This window comes from Microchirus variegatus (assembly GCF_963457635.1).
Source record: "Microchirus variegatus genome assembly, chromosome: 5".
Taxonomy (NCBI): Eukaryota; Metazoa; Chordata; class Actinopteri; order Pleuronectiformes; family Soleidae; genus Microchirus; species Microchirus variegatus.
Genome location: NC_139806.1, coordinates 10743470 through 10757475, shown reverse-complemented (window position 1 = coordinate 10757475; position 14006 = coordinate 10743470). Strand labels below are relative to the sequence as shown.

At 41.6% G+C, this 14006-nt stretch overlaps 1 protein-coding gene across 2 annotated transcripts; it reads left to right on the top strand.

Moving 5' to 3' along the window:
* The first annotated feature begins 254 nt into the window (after window positions 1-254).
* On the top strand, window positions 255-13792 carry LOC310927605 (phospholipid phosphatase 3-like). 2 transcript variants are annotated; one of them, XM_083889938.1, is made up of 6 exons: window positions 255-599; window positions 6336-6493; window positions 10332-10612; window positions 10706-10763; window positions 10857-11033; window positions 11872-13792. In XM_083889938.1, the coding sequence occupies exons 1-6, from the start codon at window positions 464-466 to the stop codon at window positions 11998-12000; spliced, it is 939 nt and encodes a 312-aa protein (XP_083746064.1). In that variant the 5' UTR covers window positions 255-463; the 3' UTR covers window positions 12001-13792. The 2 variants fall into 2 exon arrangements, with proteins under 2 accessions (XP_083746064.1, XP_083746065.1); XM_083889939.1 differs by lacking the exon at window positions 6336-6493 and adding an exon at window positions 5518-5672.
* The last annotated feature ends 214 nt before the right edge of the window (window positions 13793-14006 follow it).

Genomic DNA, 14006 nt, shown 5'->3' with positions numbered 1-14006 from the left:
AAAAAGTCCCTTTTTATCGGGTTAGTTTGTGTTTTGTGGAATCCCCCCTTTGTTATTGCTGCCGCAGCGGAGTTGCAGTGATTATTGTGAGAGGTGAGTGTGGGAATCAGCTTGTGTGAAGGAGCCTGGCTGCATATGGCATTAATTGAAAAGGGAGGACTCTGTAAACTGGAGGAGGGGCTTTCTGGGAAAGACTCCCCAGCCTCTACCTCCATGTAGAGGAGTTAGAGGATGGTTAGAAGTTTAGAGTCAGCGGAGACGATGCGTGTGCTTGCAAAGTAAACTTTAGATTAGAGTAACGAGACAGAGGTGCACGATAGATCCGCTGCACAGCCGCTTTATTGTTGTAGCTAATGAACAACGTGAACGTAGCACCTCTGCGATAGCGTGTACTAACATTTTTTTTTTTTTAGTTCCTTCTCTCGTTTTTTGTAGCATTTGAATCGCACACCAGACGTTTTAAATGCAACGCTGTTTGATATATGAGAAAACAATGGCTGAGACGAGGAACGGCGGGAGTTCACTGAACAACAACAACTGCAAAGACCACCGCAGGAGAAAGTTACTGGTGGGAGTGGATCTCTTCTGCCTCTTCTTAGGTGAGTCATTACACTGCTGTGGCTTCTGTTTATTATTTACGCTTGTTTTATTCAACATTGTGTTGACCTGGCTTTTTCTAATATTAACTATAACGTGGTTGTCACTGTAATTATTATATCTCTGTGTCGCAGAGTTACGGGAATTCACGAGGACAATTTTAGTCAACGTTAACAGTTATATTAGCACCTTATTACCTTTCATCATATCACTCCGCCTAACTTTACTCTCATTACAGGCAAGGTGCACTGTATTATGTATTCCGTATAAACATTTATATGATTTTACAGCATTATTAAGACAATATATCCATTTACTCAGTTATATAATGGTAAATGTACAAAATATTGACACCATATTGTGAAAAGTTGTGTTCAAGTTGTTAAACTAGTCTTTACTACTACATCTACTACGACCACTGTACTACTATGTACTTTCACAAAAGTATGTCTTTGTCAGTTTCCGTTTATGCTTTTGTTATTAATGTGTTTATTTTTCTTATTTGTGACATTAAAATATATCATTTTGTGTATAGTGTTATATTAATAAGACGATAAGCATTTTGCCATAAAATGTTAGCAAAGCATCAGGCTAGCTTTTAAAAAAAAAAAAACTAAGCTAAAAAAACAACACATTGTTTGAAAATGTAAGTTTTAACTATTAATACATTAATTTAAAGCTAGTTATGATATTTAAACACACATAATGTGTGGTTGTGGTTTAGTGGTGAAATGGTTGTCTTCCAACTGGAGGTTTGGGATTCAGTTCCTTGCTCCGATAGTCTACATGCCGATGTGTCCCTTGGCAAGACGCTTAACCCCAAATTGCTGGCGGCTGTGTGGACAGCGTGTGAATGGGTATCATCATTCATTCATTCGTTCATTTGTCTTTTGCTTTATCCTCCACATGGGGGCTCTGCAGCCAATCCCAGCTGACATGCAAAAGGCGGGGTCGCACCCTGGACAGGTCAGTCCATCACAGGTGATGGATAAAGCGCTGCATATACAGTAGATGTACCTTATTTATGTATGGATGAAAAGCAAAGACATAAGTGTAGCACACCTGGACTGGTCATCCAGACTAGAGAAGTGCTATATACATAGACCATTTGTTAGCCAAATGCTGAACACGATCTCCACAAGTTGTGCCCAAACTGTTGCCCAGCATTTAGCTGTTATTAATAAAGCATAAGCTTGGCTTAAAGACGGTGTTCCTGCCAAAAAATACTGAGAAGGGGAAGCTAATTGATGAATTATCCCTGGAGGGAGACATTTCCTTGGTCTCCACCCTCACCTGTACTGTAAACCTCTGCTGCGATGACTCCTTGTTATATTTTCCAGAATGGCTCGCATTCCACACCAGCAGGAATTCTTCTGATCTCAACATCTGGCATAATATGTTTTAGTGTGTTGGCGTGTGTGTGGAGTAATTAAGGGAAGTGTTGAAAAGGTCAAACCTGTATGTATGTGTGTGTGTTAAGTTGAGTTTCTGTGATGTTCAGCAGCTGCATACATTGACTTAAAGTTGTTATTGCAGGTGAATTATTTTTCTTTCGCACTGAAGTTTGAACTCTTATGAAAGGCCCATAGCTGAAACTCATTTATTTTCTTTACCAACAAACAACAAGATATTGTTCTTTGAAACATGTGCCAGGTGACAATGGTAAACGGGCAGACAGCAAGGTTCATCTTGGAAGTGAAATTGGTGAAACTGCATTGGAAAAGCAATAGTCTTAGGTCCACACTGGCGTTTTGACAATCTATATTTGGTTTCAGACTCTCCGGAGGGTAAATTCTTGTTTATAAACCAGCTGCGTTTTTCTGATAAAAGATGTAGTTTTAAAGAGAATGACCACAGGGAGGAAATGGTGGGCCAGTGCTTGTAATTGGCACTCCTTCACTTGGTGATTACAGTATTGCTGTGTCCAGGGAAATCTCTGCAGCTTTCTTGTGCACATGAACCATCTCCACTTTCTGTCATCCAGCTAACCTAGACCTTCAATGCCAGATAGAAATTTTCTTCAGTGGTAGTCACCCTGATTCGACGGTGACTGAAACCGAACTCTGATGGATAATGCAGAGCAAAGCACCAGGGCTACTTGCGCCAAACGCTGTTGGGGTGATCAGGTTCAGTACACTAATCCACAGCAGGTGGCTTTTATATTTACTTGTTAATCATCTTATGTGGTGTTTTCCTGTTATTTTTCCCCCTCACTCAGCACTATAAAATAGGTTGTTAATCTTTTACAATTGTTGTTCAAGTTTGTTAATATGGATCTTGTTAGAACTGTGTGAAACCGCTGAATCGGACATTTTAAAATAATACTGGGGAGTCACTGGCATATTGTATGTAACTTATCTCATGTAGGACATGTTAATATAATTGTCCAATATTTTCTATGTGGTTTTAAGGTAATCCAGTTAAGTTGGAGTTGATTCTACATGTTCTGCTCCTGTTGTGAAGCTTAAGTGTGCAGATACATGGTATATACTTCCATATTTTAGAAGTATCTGTATATACATGTGTCTTGTACTGTGGTGCATGATTTTATGTACATTTATAAATCATCTGGGTTGAGGCAGAGCAGATGTGCTTAATGTGAACTTTAAATTACCTTGTGTGCAATAGCTGCTCCTCCTAAAGAAGTATGAATAATATATTTCTTTTTTTAAAGCAGACATTTTAGCCTCCAGCAGTTCAATTCAATGCAAATGAAGCCGGCAGACCTGTTCTTCTCTTCCTTAGAGGATCTAGGAACTAAGTTTTGCAGCAGTTCAGAGAAGACTGACTGACAGGCAGACGGACAGGGGGCAAGGTTGTGTGTGTGGGCGCCTGTGAGTAAAAACAACTGCATCTGTGTATACACCACAACTACCTCAGACATGTATACATTTCTACACCAGACAGTGCGAGATCCCTACAAGTGGAAAATGTGTGTCTGTTTATTTTAACAGTCACACTTGGTGTTTTGGCAAAAGCCCTCAAAATATGGTGGGGCTTTAATTCAGCCTGAGGCTTGTACATTGATTCTAGTTTCCACAAACGGCAGCCGAACTGGGATAAAGGCTAAGTGGATGAGCGCAGGAAATTCCAGCCAGTTAGGTCTTAATACGTTTTTTTTTCCATATTTTGATGTGCTGAAAAAGACATCATCATTCCTCATTTACTATTTGCTTATTTTTAGTCGTGTCTCCCAAGTTGATTAAGCAAACAGCTTCGTGGCAGAGCCTAATAGAAGGCACCTGATGTTTATATTAGAAACCAAAAACTCTCAAGAGAAAGTCGCTCTCATCGTTATGTTTGTTTCTGGTGAGCTAATGTGAAAGACATAGCCTCGCTTGCTGACTGGTGTTGTCATTGGCAGGACGGCGTTTAGAAGCAGGAAGGCAGGAAAAGGGGTAGGAGGGGAAAATCCCAAGATGCTGTGCGCAACGCTGATGCTGCAGTATTTACACGGATGGATGGGGTCAGAGGAGGGGTACGAGAAGAAAAACCCAGCTGCGTGACTGGAAGACGGGAACTGACAGTGTCTTATTGTGTTGCCTCAGTCTTTTCAATCCACGATTGATGTTCTTGACCTTGTGTGGGATCGGTGAGATTGTGGACACTTAATTTCATTTGTTCATTTTCACTCTCTCTCTTTGTCACCCTCTGGCCTTGTGGTTTGTATTTGGTCTAAATGTGTTTAGAGGTCAGCACTGAGAGGTTAACATGTTTTATCCCCTGTGAGGCCATTGTGTTTCTGTTCTCAGCCAGCCAAAGCAGTCTAAACAATTAGACAATGAGTATATTTTTACAGAACTACGAATCACACGAAGCTTTCACTTTTGCCTCCGGAGTTGCTTTGAGGCCAATTGTAGCTCTGGCTTTCTATTTGTTTTAAGAAAGATAATGTGAATTCTGCTAAATGTGGAGTGAAGGCCAGTGTTCTGGAGTTCCCATCAAACAGCAGAGCTGTATTTGTAATCTGAGCTCAACCCAGCTGGACCTTCAAAGACCAGTCAGGTGTGCGTGTGTGTGTGTGTGTGTTGAGGGACTCGACATCAACTGAAGCCTGTGTTGACATGTGGTTTGAGAAATCATGCCCACCCCCGCCACCATCCTGCCTTCAGCAAGGCTCAGCACTGCTGACCTCTACACCCCAATGCTTCTCAGCCTTTTGAGACGGCCAGACGGGGGAAGAGAATTAGAGAGAATTCGGGAAGCCGTGAGCGCTGATGTTTGCTTTTCTTTGTATTGGCAGAATTATTTAAAAGGTGACTTAAAAGCCCCAACATCAGTCAAAAAAATGCTTTGAAGGGGTTTAAATGTGTGTTTTCCAAATTCTGCCAGACATTTGAAGCATCTCCTGGGTACCACGTCGTCCATGCTCCAATTTCAAAGTCATCCACTGAAGCTGTTAGTAAATGGGGGGAAAATAAGCTGTCCTTTCTGGCAGGAGTTTCATCTACACCCACTCAGTTTGTTGTTGGAGATGAATGAGATCTTTTTGCCACTTTAAGTGGTGAAACACTTTAAACTGATCAGACACCCAAACCCGTAAGGCGTCTTAGTGAGCCTTTTTTTTTTAAACGCACTTGAAAGAGTAGACAGGAAAGGTATATTTTGAAAGCAATTGTGTTTTTTATGTCTGTTAGCAGCAATGATATCTGTTTGGAACATGAAACATCCAAACCTAGAACTATCATGGCCTGATTGTAGTTTTGATTCATATCAACCGACTGCATTTTGTTTTTCTTAGCTCAATTTTGGACAGCATCAGTGTCTCTTGGGAGTATTTAAATCTGTTTGTTTACAGGTTCTTCTGTGACTTTCTGTGCTTTTGTGTTTATCTTCCTGTTGATAATGTGTCTACTGACTGATTTTGGTAAATAAGAGCTGTCTGACCTGCGCTCATTATGTATTTGTCCAACCATGCAGTGCTACTTGTTGCTGGGTTTTTGCACAAATCTGCCTTCCCACCTTACCAGAGAGGATTCTTCTGCAATGACAACAGCATCAAGTTTCCCTATAAGAGCAGCACAGTGTCCAACACCGTGCTCACAGCTGTGGGCGTCACTGTGCCCGTGGCCTCAGTAAGTCCTGTTGTGGTGCAGCAAGAGAAAACGGAGAGCATATGCTGAGACACTCTCAGTTCATCCAGTGGTTGGCTCGAGACATCTCAAATGATATGATTGCTTTGTCGGAATCTGACTCACCATCAGTGATGCATGCATTTTATACCTCATTAGCTGTAAATCATGTATGCTCTACATTACTGCCAACCATTTTTTTTTCCAACCCTGATTGTTGTGAGCTCATGGCTCCAAAGTCTACTGTGAATGATTGTACGCTAAATATAGCGGTTCCTTTTATACTTAAAAATGTCTTCCACTTTTGATTCTACAGCCTTTAGAGGCAGTAAAGCATACATGATCAGAAGCTAACAGATTGAAATGGTAAACAAAATGCAGATTTGGCCCTTAATTACACCCAAAGAATGTTCCAGATGACCCATTAACGGTGAATCCTGAACAAAAAGGCAATCATTATTTCTTGGTTAGTCACAGAAAACAGCCACAAAATGGATTGAGCCAGTCCCAGATGTTCTCCTGTTGCCTCCTGTTTGTACCTGCGACCTCTGTAATTTGCGTGTTATTAACCCAGCACCTCCATCTCTCTCTTTCTCCATCTCTCTCACACCCCATCCCCACCTCCTCCACTCTCTCTCTGTGCTGCTCACTGCTTCTTCACACTAGCCGGCCTGCCTTTCTTGGTCATTGAGACCAGCGCTGTTCAGCCTTACCGTAGAGGGTTTTACTGCGATGATGAGTCCATCAAGTACCCGGCCAAAAATGGAGACACCATTAGCGACGGTGTGCTTAGTGCTGCTGGCATTCTAATCACCATCCTGTCTGTAAGTCACCTCACTTTGATCACTAATGCCATCATCACTTCTTTTTGCTGTTTCAGCAGCCTTCACTGTTACAAGCAGCACACGCTGACACCTTCATAAATGTGATACTAACCGTGTTATGTTATGTTGAGTGCACTGAAGTAATTTCCAGAAGGGTTTTATATGACAATTATAAGATTGTCAACAAGTATAATATTGTACACACATATACTGTAATCCTTTTTAGAGATTTTTTTTCAGGTGTTGAATCTTTTATAATCCTGACAATCCTTGCTCAAACCATTCTCACTATGACTGCATTCATGTTCAACTCCCTTTAGCTACCTGTGTTATCAGCCCCTGTGATTGGCTTCAGCACATTCTAGATAACCAAGCCAACATTTGTTCAAGGTTTTTCTCTTTGGGGTTTAAGGTAAACACAATACACCATAAAACACATTTTTAAACTAACTGTTTGTGAAGAGATTGCTGCACCTTCATCCCACCTTGCAAATTGGTTATAAACAGAGTGGGGGGCATTTATGCCAACAGTGGGGAGGTAGTTACAGAGCCAAATCTATGTCTGTGTAAAAGGTAAAAACCATGATCAGCGTAGTATGACAATAACACGTTTTAGCAGCAATTTAAAAGGCGCTAAAGACAACTGAGAAAGTGAAGTGTTGAATTGTTTCTTGGTGTTAAATATTCTGGGAGAAAATGGATGTGTCCAAAATCTCTTCTTTCAAACTAAAGTCTTGTTATTTTAAATACATTCTTCTTAAAAGCGCGCTCCTCTGAGTAGTGGGGGGTTTGCACCCCATTTTTCTCTCAGAACCCAACCCCAGCCTTTGAGAATACTAAACTGCCAACCCAACAGGCACTCCTGTTTTTTGGGATTCTTTCTAACTGAGCACTCATACTTGCACAGTTTGTGCTGCAACTGAAAATCTGCTTATTTAGTTAGAATGGGGCTGTGTCACGCATTGCACTGCCTTGATTGGCATTGTGGGCTCGCTGCTTCGCTCTGCTCGTGCTGCCTTCAGCAGAAGTTGAGATTGAGATCTGTTCAACTTTCCAAGCTACAACACAAACACTGGCCAATCGAAGGTCCTGGAATATTTGAAATAAATTAAATATTTGCATAATCCGAACAGAGCTCTCGTATAAGACTGGTTTCCCAATTTCCAGTGTTTTTGTCGGCTAGGGTTCACTTAACAATGTTGCACACGCCAGAGCATGCACCATGTAGCAATCACTTAAGCAATGTTAGGAACTCTAACAATGAAGTCAGCTACACACTGCTCTGCTAACTTAATAAAATAATGTGTTGGCAATGAATTATCCAAGGAAGAATCCAGGTACATGTACAATGTCGTAATCTCACTTAAAATCCTTACCAAACGTCCGCGGTACTCTGTGGTTTGACTCGACGCTGCTGTAACATGCAGTTGTCACCTAGCAGACTCGCTGTTGGGACCTTGCACTTTGCCTCATGGCAGTGCCTCTCCATCTACGCTCTCCTCTATGGACTCAGGGCCACATGGGTTTTCATGGTGAGAAGGAGTCCTGGCCCCATGTAATTATGGTTGACGCAATGGTTGTTCGGTTAAAATCCTGTAATTGGTGGGGTGGAATTGTGGTGAAGGCCCCAAACAAGAAGACTTGGCCAAATATCTCATTTCCACCCCCCCCCCCTTGGCAAAATGTGTCTATTCAATCCAGCATGCCCCCTAGAGTGTTCTGCCAACTTTGGTGTTTTCAGAACCAAAAAAACAACAACATTATGTCATTTAGTACTTAATTCTCCCTGAATAGACCTGAGAAAAACAAAGTCACATCATTTATGTATGCAGATTTTTTTTCTTTTTTTAGAAGAAGAAAGAAAAACACCATGGTGTCATTTTGGAAACACTAAACTTTTGACATACTCTGCAAGTCAGCGTCTAGCCCTCATTATTATGTCTGGATTATCAGTGACATAACCCTACAATGCCACTTCATTGGTCATTCACATAGTTAAATATTTCACACAAGGAAACCAGATCTTTTCTTTTTTTTTCTCCCATGGAAGCAGCTGGACTGTATCGTGCTGGCTCCAAAGGCCTGGATGGTGGAAACGACACACTCTATCAGCTTGTTAAAACTGAACTTAGGGCTATTCCTCTGCAGAGAATGTTTCCAAGAACGGCACTTCCAGGACCCCTCGCAAGAATGTCTGATGAAACCAAGATTCTAACATGAAAACAGCCAGACATCCTCCTTGTGAAATCTGAGATGTTTTAGAGGGAGTTGGAGCAGTGAAAAACAAACGTGCCCCCGACATGCGCCCTGGTGGAGTCTGGCCACCAAAATCAGACACGTTGCCTAGCTCAGCGCTTCTGCTGATTAGAACCAGCAGTGCCTCCCCAACTCCCACCCCAGACCTCATTCCTCCTCTTACCTTCCTCTTCTCCTTCTTTTTGCATTCCTCCTTTTTTTTCCTTTGTTTTGCTTTCTGTCCTCCCCCTCTGTCAGTGTGCCCTCCATCCCTCCACTCTCTCCCTGTAAATCTCTCTCTCTTCGCCATTTCTCTCCACTACTTTTGTTTTTTTTGTGAGAGCCATGGGAGAAGAGGGCTTGGGAAGGCATTTTCTGAGCTTCAACAGCTGTTGCGAGTTATGGCAATCCATCTCCCCCTAAGTGCGACTTACCCGTCAATCGTCGGTTTTAGATAGTGGTTTATTTACACACTTAGAGAAAACTATACACAGTGGACAATTAAACGTTGCCTCCCAGAAGTAGAACGACTGAGATCAACACATTTAAACGATAAAGAATGTACTTTTAACCACTTTAAAGCGTTCTTTTTGAACCATTATAATAATATCCAGGACAACAATGTGGGTATTCTCCACTTTGAACAACAGAGCTCAGTATGACCTGGTTTCAAATGTCCATCCCCACAGAATCACAGACTTTTTGATGCAAGGGCTTAATTCTGTCCCTCTGAAATGAACAATAGCTTGAGGGTTTGTTCATGAATCTCCTCCCTCTACAGTACATTTACATGAAACGTATAATTGTCTTAGTCAGACTAAATGGGGACCTTTTGAAATACATGTGAACGTGTTAGTCCACTTCATTCATTCATCTTTTACCGCTGTATCCTTCACATGAGGGCTGCGTACACCAATCAATTGCTTGGGGCCCCGAGTTGGCCTGGGGCCCCAAGACAACAACTGGTTATGAATAAAATGCAACGACAAACTGTGCGAGCACCCCTTTGATAGTCAATGCAGTAAAGTGCAATGACGCTGTTATCGGGATCCCCCTCAAGGGGGCCCCTCTCAGTAGTCACTGACAGCAGCCAGCCAGGTTCGTGATCTCTGCTGCCGGCAAAATGCAAAACCTCGGCAGTCATCATGAAGCGGAATTATGCATCAGGAAGCCGTTGTCCATTTTGCTTAGGGCCCCCGAATTCCTTCAAATGGCCCTGCGTACACCCTGGACAGGTCTCCAGTCTCTATCTAAAATTGAAATGTCTCAAACTTGGACTAACTCATCCAGACGATGTGGTTGGGAGTTGGAGCTCTGCACATGCTCCACAGTTCCTACTCCTGAGTCAAAGGTCGGGAACTGTAGAGCAGGTGGAACTGTAACTGTAGTTTAAAAAGTTTGTTATGCCACCTCAAAGAATATTGAATAATAAAATTGAATAACAGTCTAATACTCACAAGCTGACAGGGACAAGCATTGTCCTGTTTTTTCACAAAGTTTTTGCTCACTCACACCTTCTCACTGAACACTCTGAGGAATAATTGTATTGTTTTCCACTGGAGCTGAACCATGGTTTTCACCGACACGTTCATTGTCCTTTCAGATCATCATTGGAGAAAGCTACAGGATCTACTTTCTGAACGAGGGCTCCAAGTCTTTTGTGGGGAACCCCTATGTCTCCGCTCTCTATAAGCAGGTCGGGGTGTTCATCTTTGGCTGCGCCATCAGTCAGTCGTTCACCGACATCGCCAAAGTGTCCGTGGGCCGCATGCGCCCGCACTTCCTTGACGTGTGCAAACCTGACTTCTCCACTATCAACTGCTCACTGGGTTATATCACTGACTACCAGTGTCAGGGACCAGAGAACAAAGTTCAAGAAGCCAGGTACAGAAAAAAGTATTTTTCAAGATTTGTTCAAATTTATCTGTTGTTGACAGATTATACATCTTAAAATGCTGATTGTTCTGTGTCCTTCAGGAAGTCTTTCTTTTCGGGACATGCGTCATTCTCAATGTACACTATGCTATACCTGGTGGTGAGTTTTCTTTCTTTCTTCTTTTTTTTTTAAACATGAATGCAGAAAGAATACATACTATATGAAATCACAATTGTGTCTTTTTTTTAACAGTTTTACCTGCAGTCTCGCTTCACTTGGCACGGCGCCCGCCTGCTGCGCCCTCTGACCCAGTTCACTCTTATCATGATGTCTTTCTACACTGGGTTGTCCCGTGTCTCTGATCACAAGCACCACCCCACTGATGTTCTGGCAGGTTTTATACAGGGAGCCCTGGTGGCCTACTGCATAGTGAGTGATGCCTGTGAGGAAGTAGACGTTTTTGTTGACTGATTTAGATCGGATTTATGAATTTGAGCGTCATCGTGTGTAAATCTCAGGCAAATGTTATTTCCTAGTGTTCCAATTGAATAAAGATTCTTACTTTGTACGAGTATCACCATTACTACATGTATATATTTAATCTAAGTTCTAAGTGCGTTTATCTAATTAGCTTCAAACAGGGTTCCCAAAGGTCCTTGAAAGTTGGTGAATTTGCATTGCTTGATGTGTGCTTACAAGGACTTAGGAGAACAAACGTGTTGAGTCTCTGCCGTTGACCTGCGATTGAAAGCAAACAATGAACAAGTAACATTCAGCAAGAGAGCGCAAATTACGTGATGCCTGGAAATGCAAATTCTCAAAGATCTCCAACTTGCCAAAAAAAAATTACAGACATGGTTTTTACCAAGATCCCAAGGACAATCACTTGGCTGCAAGTGCAGAGCGTGCTGCAAATCCATAAAATCCACCCATCTTCTCATTACATTCGGTCCTTGAATTTGAAGAAATTGGTCCTGGAGAGTCATTGAATTCGTTGTCATCCAAGGTGTGGGAACCTCGTTTAAACAGCTACTGAATTCCAAAAATAAACTTTTTGACAAAGTTTTTTTTGAAAGTTATTAATTTACAAATGATAATTAATTGAGTCTGCATGGAAAACAAAAGGGCCAAGTACAGTACCTTGTGGAACTCCATATTATATTTGTACAGAAAAGATACCCAGAAAAAAATTTAACAGGACATTGTATTTATGGAGATTTTCATGGAAGTGTTTTTGATTATTGTTTATTTGCCTCCCCACCCCCAGGTTTTCTTTGTATCAGACTTGTTTAAGCAGAAAGGAAGGCGTTCCACCCAACTGCCAACTCCAGTGAAGAAAGATCTGGTTTCTCCAGCAGATATCAGAGAACGAAGCAACCATCTCATCATGGCATAGAGATTGCTGCTGATTGACTATCAAAACCCTGACCTGTGCCATTCAAATCACTACTAAAGCCACTGGTCCATACTGGATAAGATGAACCCCAACAATCTGGATAGTGCAGACAAATATGGAATGTTGAACATCTCAAAGGACAAGACGAGGCTACTGGGGAAACAAAAAAAAAAACAATCAAGCCAGTTGCAGTGTGCTCTTTTTCCTTCGTCTCACCAGACATTTTAATGTGGAAAAGAGAGAGAGATCCTGTGATATTTGTCCCTCCTCTCCTGTTTGTCAAAGAAATCTGCCAATAGATTCTTCTCTGTAAAGGCCTTTCCATGGATGAAGGTCTGAAATGGAACAGCACCAAGAAATGGCAGCTGTAAACGAAGCCCTCGGCTGCAATCAGCATGGGAGCTATACTCGTATTCCTGCCACTCACTCACTCACTGTGTGACAAATGCAGTTCGTGCCAAGAAAAAAAAAACACACCCAACAAATTCCTTGATTTTAGGAAGGATATTCTTTAAGTTTGGTTTTAATACAAACGAAAGTATTAAACGTACGTGTATATGTTATAGCACTATTGTAGTTAAACTCAGTACTGTTGTGTCACCACTTGAACGATCCTGAAGCGAAGCTTTCGGAAAGCTTCGTACGCCTTTTCTTTTTTTTTGTAAGCTTTTATTGCGTCCATAACGTGTTCCTTAAAAGGTGCACATGAGTTACAGTCGGTGGAAAGTGCAGTGAGGGTTTAAATGTTGGACGTGGGCCTCTTTCTGCTGGATAGGACGAGCCCCCACTGAGCCATTTAATGAAAATGACTGTGTTATATGTACCAGGCGGGTGCTCACAAGTGTTAGGTGAGAGTGTGTGTGTGTGTGTGTGTGTGTGTGTGTGTGTGTGTGTGTGTGTGTGAGAGAGAGAGAGTGGGAGCATCAGCTATGTCTGTGTGTGTGTATATTTGGGTGAGGCCTTTCTGTGTGTGTGTGTGTGCCAGTGTGTATTAATGTCATGTCTATATATTTCCGTGTTTATTGCCTCTCTGTCCAACCAGAGACCAGGCACCTGCTCCAACAGACACGTGTAACTCGAGACTGGAACACTGTGGTTAAAAAAAGAAAAAAGCAGCATCGACTCTACATGTATTTTTTTACTGTTACCAATCAATATGATTATTCACAACACTGAGAAATCCTGTGATATAATGTCTGTTATATCAACATTTATATACTTTCAAAGTAAGACGGGGACTAGGACAGCGGTCGGGTACAATATTTTTGTTTGTTTGTTTTTAGCTCATAAAGCCTTGTAAAGTATTACAGACAAAAATCCTAACATTGAAGCTTTAAAGAGTCGTCGTGCTCATTGTAATGCATGATATTGATGTAGTTGATTTTAAGCAAAAAATTATCCTGAAAACCACTGACTGAAAGTTTTAACAGACCTTGATAGGATAACTAGTCTGTCCTTTTTTATACAGAATCAGAACATTCTGCATGCTCCCATACGTCTTTATGTACATACAGTGCGTCCTTTTGGAGAATATAAAAATACCCACTATGACTTTGTGTCGAGACCTGTGTAAACGTCAAACATGCTGCTTTAAAGAGACAAATCTTGGCAGACGAACATCCAGTCGAGCTGACAACTTGTGAATGTTAAGTTTAAAAGCAAAGCTCTCGCTGTAGACGGCTTCATTACACTTTTATTAAAAAAATAAATAAGCGTTCACTATTTTTGTAATGTCATGTGATATTTTGTACAAACTGTAAGACGTATCAAAGATGAAGTGTCTTAAAATAAATGGGACAAATTACGTTAATTGTGTTTGTGTGTGTGTGTGTCCTAATGTGAAAGCGTGCATACCTCTTGACTTTTGTTTCAGATTTCAGAAGCGGGCAAACTGCTGATGTGATGGAGAGATCTGGGTGTGGGGTAACGGTAGACTTCATGCTTAACTTCCTGTGGGGAAATGGCGAACATTCCAGGCTGTAACCCTTCTCCCCAACGGCCCTCTG

What these genes read in the sequence shown, in the direction of transcription:
- LOC310927605 (XM_083889938.1), top strand. Translation starts at nt 464, where the DNA reads ATGCAACGCTGTTTGATATATGAGAAAACAATGGCTGAGACGAGGAAC. An exon ending in TCTCTTCTGCCTCTTCTTAG is followed by an intron (nt 600 to 6,335) that starts GTGAGTCATTAC and finishes TCTTCACACTAG; the next exon opens with CCGGCCTGCCTTTCTTGGTC. An exon ending in TTCTAATCACCATCCTGTCT is followed by an intron (nt 6,494 to 10,331) that starts GTAAGTCACCTC and finishes TTGTCCTTTCAG; the next exon opens with ATCATCATTGGAGAAAGCTA.